General features: G+C 34.6%; 1 protein-coding gene across 1 annotated transcript in view; it reads right to left on the reverse strand.

The window, feature by feature from the left end:
• Window positions 1-13,450, reverse strand: part of Acss3 (acyl-CoA synthetase short chain family member 3) — a 159,110-nt gene that overhangs the window by 94,123 nt on the left and 51,537 nt on the right. The window contains exons 4-5 of the mRNA XM_005337999.5: window positions 12,268-12,402; window positions 8,482-8,622 (exon numbers count right to left, since the gene is read on the reverse strand). Of these exons, the coding sequence (XP_005338056.2) occupies window positions 8,482-8,622; window positions 12,268-12,402 (276 nt within the window). The remainder of the gene's footprint in view (window positions 1-8,481; window positions 8,623-12,267; window positions 12,403-13,450) is intronic.

A 13,450-nucleotide genomic window follows, 5' to 3' on the forward strand; every position in this document is an offset into this window, starting at 1 on the left:
TATAAAGAACTCAAAAAACTTAACACCAAAGAAAAAAAACAACCCAATTCACAAATGGGCCAAGGAACTGAGGAGACACTTCTCAGAAGACTTATACATTCGATCAACAAATATATGAAAAAATGTTCAACATCTCTAGTAACTGGAGAAATGCAAATCAAAACTACTCTGAGATTTTATCTCATTCCAGTCAGAATAGCAGTTATCAAGAATACAGACAACAATAAATGTTGGTGAGGATGTGGCAGAAAGGGCACATTCATACATTGCTGGTGGGACTGCAAACTGGTGGAAAAACTCTGGAAAGCAGTTTGGAGATTCCTTAGAAAACTTAGAATGGAACCAACATTTGACCCAGCTATCCCATTCCTCCATCTATACCCAAAAGACTTAAATCATCATACTATAGTAATGCAGCCACATCAATGTTCATAGAAGCTCAATTCACAATAGCTAAACTATGGAACCAACCTAGATGCTCTTTAATAGATGAATGAATAAAGAAAATGTGTTATGTATATACAATGAAATATTATTCAGCATTAAAAGAGAATAAAATCATGGTGTTTGTAGGTAAATGGATGGAGTTGGAGAATATCAAGCTAAGTGGAGTAAGCCAATCCCCCAAAACCAAAAGCTGAATGTATTCTCTGATAAGTCGATGCTGATCCATAATAGGGAGGGTGTGGGCATGGGAAAAATGAAGGGACTTTGACTGGGCAAAGGGGAGGGGGAAGGGGGAAGGCATGGGGGCAGAAAAGATGGTGGAATAAGATGGATATTATTACCCTAGGTACATGTATGAGTGCACATATGGTGTGATGCTGCATCATGTACAACCAGAGAAATGTAAAGTTGTGCTGCAATTGTGTACAATGAATCAAAATGCATTCTGCTGTCATATATAGCTAGCTAATTAACATGAATAAACTAACTTTTAAAAAAGACTAGATACACCCAACAGAGTAGTAATTCAATTCTAAAACACAGATGATAAATTTTAAGGGATTAACAAATTTCTATTATCTTTCAAATGGGTAGTTTTTCAAATGATGTTCAGGAATGTTGCTTTATAAATTTGTGGATATTTAAACCCAGCTGACCATAAAAAATAAAAAGTGAGATTTAATGAGACCATTATGAAAAATCATTTAAAGCTATAAAGGCTAAAATTTTAAATCTTTGGGTTTGTTTTGTTTTGTTCTGTTTAAGGGCTGGAGATCAAGTCCAGGGACTAACACATGCTAAGTGTGCATTCTGCCATTGAATTACATGAGCAGCCTAAAATTTAATATATTTTAGACAATATTATTCCTTCTAGAAATTGTTGCTTTTTATTTTAACCTGTTCTAGTATTACTCAAAAAGGAAAACAAAATAATTAGAGGCCACCTATCGACCACGTCCCACACAGGCAAGGAAATGGGTTTCCCTTCAGTGGAATGGGCTGGCTGAGAAATAAAAGCTAAGAAAAATAGTACGGCAAAAACACCACAGAACACAAGTATTTTCAAAGAGGGGACAGAGATGTGCAAAGCTGACCAGACAGGTCCAGCTTCTAACAAAGAAAGGAGCCTGCGTTTGCTTTATTTAGAAATTACAGAAAGTTCTTCACTAAAATAGGTTAGAGGTAGGGGCAGGTAGGCTGCTCAGTTCCTAAAGGTTATGCCCATCACTGGTGCTGCGCCAGACCTTCTAGCAAAACTGAGGGAAGTTCATGTGCATTGGGCAATCTATCCGGGGGGGGGGGGGAGGGGGACTGTCATGGGAAATTTCCAATGCCAGATCTACCCCTTCCCTGGATGCAATGCTGAAAAAGGTTTTCACGCATTTCAGGGATGGCTTTCCACAGTCACCATCAAAATCCCCTTTAAAACAATAAAATGGAGATTAAAGAGAGAGAAAAACCATAACTTCTGTTTTCATTGATCTTTAATACTCACTTTTTTAAGAAAAAAATGAGTATAAATATTTTAGTCAGGTATCATTTTGCCATCCATTAATCTAACCTTCAGATCTATAATTTGGTCTAACGCCTCCCAAAATATTAAGATTATACAGTTTTCAAATTTCTGATTATTTATATGATATAGAAAAAAAGAACTATGCAGTTTCATATTCTCCATACAGATAGTTTATGAGAGGTTGGAAGGTAAAACATATGAAAGGTTATGTTTAAAAGGAGATTCTTCATTATGTATGTTAGTTTATGAATAGAATAAGATGAAAGGCATTTCTGTTTCTTATTTGTGGTCATGTGTTCCAAGTAATGATAATTACAATACAAAGGAGAAAGAAACCCAGTTCAGCTTCTGAAAACACATAAGTCTTATTTAAAAAGTCAAATCGTTAATATTCTAAGTAAGCAAAATTACACTCAGCACTTTAAAAATATATCTGAAACACCATGCATGAGGTAAGAATACATATTCAACACCAGTGCTTGCCCTGATTCACAAGCTTGCTACATTTTGAGTCTTTTCAATCTGTCACTGCTTTTTTATACGTGCTTATACTCTATCTACCTTGTAAGTAAAAGCATTATGTGATCTAACATATTCTCAGAAAAGCCGTATATTCTGCCAATATACTCTTCTGGAGGTTTTTATAGGATCAATCATAATCCTTAAAATCTTCTGGAGAATTTAAACAACATCCAGGTGGGAATCACACTCTAAGCTCCAAATAAAGACATGAAAATGAATTCTATCTCAGAAGTGAGGAAAAAAAAGACAATGTGCAGGTGGGATTTTTTTTTCTTTTTTGAGCACTTAGAATGTTTATGGTATTTAAAGATTTTCATTTCTACAAGTCAAAATAAAGGGTGAGTATTAGTCACAGAGTATTCACAGAGAGTCCTTTAAGAATTCCAGCTTAATGAGCTGCTTTTGAAGAAAAACCACAAAATGTCATAAATGGGAACATTAAATAAGACAAAGAACATGTCAATATGAAGTGTTGTGTGCAGTTTGAGTTAGAGCAACTTGAAAAACACAATTGGAAAAATAGACATTAAGTGGAAAGAGGCAGGAAAACTGAGATGTGTGGTTAGATTATGAGCTTTAGAGTTTTATTCTAAGAATGTGTGTGTGTGTGTGTGTGTGTGTGTATGTGTGTGTGTGTGTAAATGGGTCTATAAAAATCTGGAAGGCAAATCTTAAAATACTGTAGCAATAAAATTTTGTAGTACATGACCAAACTTCATACTTTCCAAGTCCAACCCCTCTATTATTCTATAATAAAGGCTTCTATAAATATATACATAAAAGCATACACAAATGGATATTTATTTGCATATAAAAATATAGGTGTGGGCTGGGGTTGTGGCTCAGCGATAGAGCATTCGCCTTGCTCGTGCGAGACCCTGGGTTCGATCCTCAGCACCACATACAAAAATAAACAAGTGAAATAAAGGTGTTGTGTCCAACTACAACTAAAACTAAATATTTTTTTAAAATATATAGATGTATGTATTCGTGTGTATGTATATATGTCTATACTTATGAATACATGCTTATATGTGTATATATGAACGTGCATGTGTATGTGTGTTGGAGTATGTATGTGTATTTCTATTCAGCCTGACAAGTTGAAAAGAAAAAAAAAGGAAACGGGAAGTACATATCGTACTTAGAAAAAGAAATCCATTACCAAATGATGATTGGAGTTAGAGAATTAAGGGGGAAAAAAAAAAAGGAATGGCTCTGATGTGCTTAAAAATTTCTGCACAACAAGGCTGGGGCTGTAGCTCGGTGGCAGAGCTCTTGCCTAGCATGCGTAGGACACTGGGTTTGATCCTCAGCACCACATAAAAATAAACAAATAAAATAAAGGCACTCTGTCCATCTACAACTACAAAATTTAAAAAAAATCCACACATCATCAATCATCTTATTCTAATAGTGGCGTTATTCATAGCATCTCCTCTTTGCAGAATGAGTCTCCCTGCTCCTTCTCTGAACCTGATTAGTTCCCATTTTTTCACACAAGTATACAAAGACACTGCAAAATACTACCTCTCTTGGGAAGCTGTTACCCTACCCGACTGTGCTGCACTTCTCTCTGCCCTGTGCCACAGTTACCAAGGCCAGCACACCTCATCAGAACAACGCAGTGCTGTGCCTCTTACCCCATTCAGCACTGTGAGGATAATGCCTTCGCATCTTCAGTACTATCTGGCACACAACAGTCGTTTAGTACATTTATTGACTGAATGAATGAATGAATATGGGAGAGAATAAACACGTGTGAATGATAAAATTCTTTAAAACATACTCTTCTTTATTCAGGAAAAATATCCTTTGAAACTAGTAGAAGCCAGTGAATTATCTGAGAGGAAATGGAATGTTTCCATTTGGGATATTTCATCAAATATAAAATCTCTTGCTGCAGGCTTTTGGATGATTCTGAAACTATCTCCCTGGAAGATGCTGTAGCAGCTGTATAATTTTTTATTGATCTGAAGAACTATGAGATAAGGAGGGAAGATGTAGCAAGTTCAGCATTTTAACTGTAAGAATTGTATCACAGATTTTTTTTTAAATCCACTGCTCTTATTTTACTCCTTCTCACTTGTTCCCCCCAGGGTGGGGAATATGAATAAGTCCACTAACAAACAGGAATAAAAGTTACATAAGTTATGTAAATGTACAAAAGTACAAAAAGCCTTATCTATCACCTTCCTGTCCTGCCTCCTTTTGAATCCTATCCTTCTGGTTGCTTTCCCATGTTTTCCTTTGGCACTGAACTTTTTGTTGTTGTTATCACTGTCCCTCCACGATATCAAGCTGGAAGAAGATAAATATGACCATCACTAAATCTCCCACTTCCAAAAGAAGAGCCATCCAGATGAGGGATTTTTTATTTTATTGTTCAGTGCTTTGAATGATGTTGAATAGAGGCTCCAAAACCAAATAGAATAGAAGTCCACAACAAAACCAAAATGCATGCAAAGTAGCTCAGCTGTGGGTGCTGGAATATTTGCTGCAGCTAACAGATTAACCTGTCATACAGCCTCCTGACAACTCCAGAGTTGGCAGACGCAGAAATGCAAATATGAACTGAATATATATGCAAATTCCAACCAAAGAACAGACTATCTTATGTGTGCCTTATATGCCTATGAGAAATAAGGATTTTTAAGCAGAATATTTTTATGGAGTTTGGGTTAATTAGTCAGCTTTCCATCACTGTGACAAAACACCTGAGAAAAGTAACCTGAAGTAAAAAAGGGGTTTTTCTGGCTCAGAGACTTCAGTTCACAGTAATCAGTTGCATTGCATTTATCCTGTAGTGAGGCAAAGTATCATGATGAAAAGGGCATGGTAGAACAGAGCTGCTCATCTCTTATCATCTGGGAAGTTATGGAAGAAAGAAGGGGTCCGGGGCCAAAATATACTCTTCAAAGTCATACCCCCAGTGACCCACCTCTTTCAACAAGACCCCATCTCCTAAAGTTTCCAGCCCTTCCTAACATTACTACCAGTGTAGAGATAATTCTGAAACTACCTCTATAGTACCACAAGCTGGGGACAAAGCCCAAAACACATGAGCCTTTGGAGGACGTTCCAGATGCAAACTGTAACAGGCTCACAATATTATTATTTCTTAGGACGATCAAAGATGAAAAAGAAATTATGATATCATGAAATTTATATCCAAATGCATATTCCTGCAGGTGTGTTCATTTTTCCTGTACTTCTACTCTAGAGATCCCAACATTAATATTTCAGATACTAATAATCCTGATTAGACATACAAAAATGAAATGAGAATAATATGAATAAAGAGGAGTCTGAAGAGCAAACAAGTAAGCAATTATTGAAGATATCCTAAGGATCTACCAGGGACAAATTTTAAGGTTAGTGTCATAGTGTAAACAAAGTGTGAAATACATTCTAAGACTTATAACAATATGTGTAAAGTGGATTAAAATAAGTGATGTAAAGGTCTGTTGGCAATATATAATATCAAAGCAATTGCAATTCTAAGGTTCATTGCAGGAAAGAAAAGCATGTCTCAGGAACACTGAGAAATAATGATCTTATTTTGCTATTCTGAAAGTTACACTTTGCAAAACCCACTCACTTCCATAAGTTAAATACTAGCCAATTACACTGATGTCCCATGAATGTTTATCTCAAGCTTCAGATGTACAGCCTCAGACTCTCACATTCAATACTGACTGGGCATCTCCATATTAATGTCCCCCAAACACATCATACTTAATACATTCAAAACCTCCTGGTTTCCCCACCCCAAACAATTCTACTCTGTTTCTACTTCAGTAAATATTCAAAACCATCCTTCTCTCAGTTTCAACGTCTTGAACTTCCCTCTCTCATTTTTAATCTCAAAATCTGATTCTTCCCTAAAGTGTACTGTCATAAGTAAATTCCTAAACAGTCTGAAACAATAATCCCCATTGCCCCCACTGTGTGCAGTCTCCTACCTTTTCAACAAATGAATCACAGTCTGTCTTGCACTACCTATGTCCATGCATATCTGCACCCTACTAGATTCAAGGGACTGTGTTTTACTCATGGTCTATCTGTTCCAGCACAGAATGAGTACTTAATACATGTACATTGGATTGAGCCAAATTCAATATATATAAATAAATCTCAAAGCAATTAAATCCTTCTCCAAATTGTAAAAAGAAACAGTCTTCAGAATGGTCTGTTAAGAGGAAAAGGATAGAGGGAGATAAAGACACATCAAAGGACCTTCATTTAGTCACTGAAGGAATCCTGAAACGAACTTGACTCAGAAAACCTGGGGTGACCAGGATCCTTCCTTATTGGAAACCAACACTCTTCCACACATAATGCTCGCTATACCACTTTTATCTTTTTTCTTTTACCCTGGCCGAGTCAGCTTTAAATACTGACAAGCTCTTCTTATACAGATTCTAATCCAGGTCATAGTGAATCTCAGAGTGATTTATTAAACTCTTGAGGTGGCACAAAGGTTTTTGTGTGGGATGGGGGCTTTTTTTCTTTTTTCCAAGATTCCTTCAAGCTTTTAAGAAGCTATAGTGTTGTTATTGTTGTTGTTGTTTTGTCTGTTCTTTGTTGTTGCTGTTGTTTTTAAAGTCTGATAATTTATACTATATTCTCAGGTTCAGGAATTTCCGTTCATGTTGATACATTTATATTACTTTATATTAGATTAAAACTTTGCTGTACCCCTTTTATTTTATAGCCAAATGTTCAGATGGACTCCATACTGATAGTAAAATGCAAAAAGTAGAGGGGGAATACTGTGTTCAATCATTTGGTCTGCTCAAGCAAACAAAACTGCAATGTGGAGAAATATTTACTTTACAAATGACTAGAGTTGTAAAGAATATCACACAACTTTGATCCTATAATGATAATTATCCTCATATGCATAATATACACATACACATGTATGCATTTGACAAAAAAATTGTTAAGCACTCACTACATATAAAAGATGATGGTAGAAGAAAATGTAATAAAACATGGTCTCTATCCTCACAGAGAATATATTCCTTTACCAAATGTTTTCCTTTTCACAAGCAAGGTTTGTGTGGAATATCTTAAATTTTCTTCTTAAAATGTAATCTAATAGATTAGACTAGTTTAATATAATTAGGAGATTATGTTTTCAGAACTCTAAAGTTACAGAGATGTGATGATAATAGAGACCTCTATCCTCTGAGATGAGAATGATTGCCAAGGTCTCTTTCCCCACTAAATTCTATGATTTGGTAAATATTGAAAACTCTAAGGAGGATACATCAGAAAGATAATAGCAGAAGCCTTTATGAAGTTGTATAAATAAACAGTATTACTTGAAGATACAAGGCGAGTAGTATTGGTTGATAGCTGACACATTCATAAATATTGATATTTTTAACTTTACTTTGTGAAAGCAAGTTTCATTGTAAACAGATATTGAAACATCGAGTGTCTTCCATATTGTAAATCAAATATTTCAATACTCTAGATAAACTGCCTCTTATAAAACTGTCCAGGCCAATTCTTTAAAAAATCACATTTATAACAAAGAACTGAATTCTAGATCGAAAATAAATTCCATAATATAAAATCTCTCAATATAAATAAATAAAACATATTTCATTTAAACATATATTTCCTCTGGGTTTGATTCCCAGCACGACAAAAATAAATACACACAAACATACATAAAATATATTTTACAAATACCCATTGGTAGACAATTAAATACATATTAATTTTAGTAAATTACGAAGTCCATTGTGTATTGCTGACATTTGAGAAGAATTTGGAAGAAATAGGGATAAAGCATTTGACATTAAATACAATGAATGCTTTTGTATATTTAGAGTTAAGCACAAAATTTATTTAAGATATTAAGTAATGATGTCTAAACATCAAAGCAGAGTCTAAGACATTTTTTAGTCAGTGATCAGATATTCACAGTACAAAGGAAAACTGCTGCTACAGATAGTTATCCATAAGAGAGCGAATACCTTAGGTAACCCAGTTGTTCCAGATGTGTAAAGTATATACAGTGGATGTTCTGAAAGGACGGGAACACAGTCATGTGATTGGGCTTTCGCCATTTCTTCCTCCCAGTCAAGATCACGACCTGATACCAAAGGAACTGTCTCCTACACAGCAAAATATAAAAATAGACATTATGAAAAGAATATTAAATCAAGGGAATGGAAAGTAGCTAAGTCTATAGGAGTGTGAGCATCTGACTGAAACTCTACTGGCATATAGCACCATACACTGAATTTATGAATAGAAAATCTCAAGGTTCTTGGTGAAGATAAATGTTTATTAAAAAATCCCAGTGGTTTGACGTTAGCTTCAAATGAACTGACACAATGAATATATTTTATTCAAATCGAGGGATATCCTTAACAAACTGAATCGAAGGCAGTTAATTTTCATCAACACTCAGAGCTTAATTAACTCAGAGGTTCATGTTTCCATAGATGTATCTACATTAACAGCTTATAAACTAAGTTCTTTATTTTTTGAATACTATTTCTTTTACTTTGGAAGTTCTGTCTTCACAATGAAATGTCAAATAACCACTTAAAAGTTTTCTTTATACAAGAGAATTTAAGAGGAATATTGTGGCCACCTTTCCAAATGAGAGGATGTCAAATGATCTTCTGTAGTGGTGAAGAATTCTACTTTTTCAAGAACAAAACTTAATTATTAAAATTAATGAGTGTATGTGACATATCCAAAAGACTATCCAAGTTTTCCTTATCCTAGGTCATTAATTGATGTAGAAATCAATCTCTTTCTTTCCTTCTTTCCTTCATTCTTTTGTTCTAGGAAACTCTGTTGTAAACTTTGTGATAATAGATTCAAGGGTTAAATAAATACACCTTTAAATAAAGAGATTGTCTTTAAAAAATAGAAGCTATGAAATGGCCAGATAAATAAAGAGCAAGGAAATTGTTTATGGAAGAGTTACTGTAACGAAGAGCTACCTAAATAGAGTTAAGACCCATTAGGTAACTTGTTATTTTCTAAAACACTAACTTGAGTTCAAGATCACATATCAGGTGAAGTTTGTAATTGATAAGCATGATAGCACAGGCACAAATAAGCTATACATTCCTTGGTAAATCTAGAGGGATTCACCAACTAGAGATGTATATAATCATTCACTTCATCACGGTGATTACTGAGCTAAGTGAAAAGACTCTGAGAGACTTGGAATAGAAAGACAAGACACTTCTATTTTTCAGGCTTCTTCATACGTTAAACAGGGCTATAAAATGTGGTTATATGTTAAAGTAAGTACATTTACAAATTAATGTGTCTATATAATATTACAAATATAAATATGAATAAATATAAATATGAATAAACCCATGTAGAAATAATCTGAATTGATCCTTCATGATGGTGATATTTCAGTCCCACTTGGCTTCTCTGGGCCCACTCTAATTGGCACTAGCTGGTGCCATTTAGATAAACAAAAATAGCTAACCATGAGCAAATCATGTTTTCATTTCTTTTCATGCATCACATAAAAACAACTAATTTCAAATTATCAAACCTTTGACATCACAATTACACATCTATAAAAATCATCACACTGAAAAAATGAAAAATGTAAATTGATTTGATCAAAGAAATAATTATAGATACATAATTTTTATAGGCCACTATTCAAATGAGGGCTCAAATGGATGGTTGTTCTAAAGACTAAGAAAAAAAGGTGCGAGTAAAAGAGACATGACAAAATGAAGAGAGAGAAAAATCAATATTTAGCTTTTGCATATACACATTTACTTTTACAGACATGACTTTCCTAGTTGTTATAATTCCTAAAAGGTAGTACTGGAGGAGCATCAGGGGTGTCTGATGTGATATTCCTTTGATTCTGTCATGCTTGCCTGAGGGTCAGGAGTAGTGCCAAGTTTTTTACCTCCCTGGCAAAAAATGTAATCCTGGTTAATGAGCTACACCACCCAGGCTCATAATCTGTGCCTCTCTAAACTCAAAGCAAAGCTAATCCACTGGGTTTAATTACTGCCTGAACCGTAGGTCTCCTATACAGGACAAGAGACCTTCAAAGCCTTCGTCCATGGTCCATGTCACAGTGGAGGAAAGAGTCAAAGAGAAAAAGGGAGGGAGAGAGAGAGAGAGAGAGAGAGAGAGAGAGAGAGAGAGAGAGAGAGAGAGAGAGAGAAAAGAAAGGTAGTTATCAGGGAGGAGTAAACAGCACATCTCTATTTAAGAGGGAAAAAAAGAGATTTGTATTTAAGAAAAAAAATCTTGAGAACATTGATATGCACAAAGATACATTTATAGAGTAAAATAAATAGCATATATCTTGTTGATCCAAAGTCATTAAAACCAGAGTTCAAATTTTGCTATACCACTTACTAGCTGGACTTTAACTGCTTCAGTTTCCCAAAATGGGGCCAGTAGTAAGATCTAGTTTGTTTATTTATAAGAATTAAATAAGAAAATGCATTTGAAAGTTGCTAGCATTGAGTCCTGCCCATCATAAGGTCTTCACAAATTCTCTGTGAATTCATACTCTATGTGTGGGAACAGTACCCTACGTCACATAAGCACGCTTTTGTGTGTGTTTCTGTCATTCCTTGAATATCCCTTTACCCAAGCTTTCTTCATTGCTCACTTTGAATTTCTTGATTTAAATGGCAACAAAGCCTTTTTAAAAGATATGCTTGTGGTCCTCTGAAAGAAATTTAAATTTTTCTTCAAGACAGTAAGAACATTAAAATCAGTGAGTGCAGCAGTTCATGAACCACAGACTACTAAAATTTTACCCATGAATTTAATGTACTAATGGGAATTGCTAGGTGATAATCAAAATGACATAGTTCTAACAATCTTTGTTCTCATATCGTGTCATTTAAGTAATTTCTGTAGATAACCTCTCAAGAGCTCCATAAAATTGTACATGATTCTTTGCACCCTTGTAATTTCTCCTCTGCAAAAATGTTTTAATCTGCTAAGAACCCAATTTGGCCCTACTACAAATAGCTGGAGACTTGATTTGAATGTAAAGATAAGGTGATCACCAGGTCAAAGTAATTATAAAATGTATACATTGTTATATTATGGTACTTTTTCTTCCTTCATTGATCATAGGATTTACCTCTTTAGAATATTCATTCATGCTTTATTTTCCTGAACATGGTTTTATTTCTGGCCTAAATGCTTGTCTTAATTTAAAAAAAAAGATATTTTGCATACAAATTAATCACACCTCTCCAATAGGCAGCACAGTGGAGGGATGTAGCACATGGTCATGGAGCCAGTGTCCAAGTCATGACTCTTGCACTTACTAATCAAGCAAGGTACTTGTCTCTAGGTCCACTGATTCTCTTTTAAAATAGGAATCACAGTATCATCTAACTGATAGTTATTGGAAATATTTTTTAAATTATCTACTAGAAGAATATCTTAAAAATCAAATGATAGGCAATTAGTGTTCATTAGTATATACGTTATAAAATTTAAAGCAAGAAATGATGCCACACTAGCACTATACATAGAACTTAATCTGTGAATATTACAAGTATTTATCTGTTTCAACTTTTTTATTTTAACCTACTTTTCACACAGTACAAAAAAGTAAGTACTTTTTTATATCTTTTTCCCCCTAGAAATAGCAACCACATTCAGGAGATATATATAGATATATATACATATAGTTTTTGGATGAAGTGTCTCTTTCAAAATGGTCAAAACTAGAACCATCCTTAACACAGTAACAAAACAAGAATTAAGTGAAATATTCAAATTACCATATTCGGACGATTATAAATGAGAACTTTGTCTGGTGTGTGTTGACCTATTCTTAGCGCTTCTTCTAGAAGAGGTATGTACTCTACCTTCCTTCCAGGTTCAATGCCAAATGATGCTGTAACAACCACCTTGGGCTAAAATTAAAAAGAGCTGGAATAAGAATCAAGAAAGCTTTAACAATCCCAATTAAAGTAATCACAATATTTCAGGTGCAGATTGGCAGTTTTAACATTTCTAAGAAAATGTTTGAATGATTCTGTTCTCTGTTGAATAAATGACCTGAAAACCAATACACCCCTTTTAAAAATGTTATAGACCTAATCCTTTCCACATAAATCTCACTTACCTGTTGAAAATTACACACTTAGTGATACTTTGGGCTCATAAAAACAAGCTGTACAAAATATCTTCTAAAGAATTCATTAAGCCAGGTGGATGTACTAAGATCCACTGAAATGTAAACCTTAGGGGCCCTCGCACACACACACACAATATCATAAGAGCTGGTTTTGAGGGAGGCTTCAGCATTTCCTAGCTGGAAAGCACCAACCCAATTGTAATCAGAAATCACTTCTAAGGCTTTCTACATGAATCTCTTCTACATACCTATAGACCACAGGAGGACAGGATCTGATTCTCCCATAATCTTTTTACCATTTTGTTCTCATTCTAAAGACAAATTCATATTCACAAAACATTACATTTGTAATTTTATTTTATTTTTCACAAAAGAATTCCCAAGTAATTTAAATATCAAGCTCCACAAAGTTTGGACATGCCCCTATCAATACGATACCCTCCAAATTCTTCTTTAACTGACAATTTGCTAGTCACTTTTATTTTTTTAATTCATTTATTTATTTATTCTAATTTGTTATACATGAAAGCATAATGCATTTCAATTCGCGGTACACAAATAGAGCACAATGTTTCATTTCTCTGGCTGTACACAAAGTATCACACCATTTGTGTCTCCATACATGTACCTAGTGTAATAACATACATCTCATTCCACCATCTTTTCTATCCCCGTTCCCCCTCCCTTCCTCTTTGTGCTATCCAAAGTTCCTTCATTCCTCCTATGCTCCCCCAACCCCCATTACAGATCAGCATCCATTTATGAGAGAAAACATTTGGCCTTTGTTTTTTGGAGGATTGGCTTATTTCACTAACCATGATATT

The sequence above is a fragment of the Ictidomys tridecemlineatus genome, chromosome 6, assembly GCF_052094955.1.
Source record: "Ictidomys tridecemlineatus isolate mIctTri1 chromosome 6, mIctTri1.hap1, whole genome shotgun sequence".
In the NCBI taxonomy this organism is placed as follows: Eukaryota; Metazoa; Chordata; class Mammalia; order Rodentia; family Sciuridae; genus Ictidomys; species Ictidomys tridecemlineatus.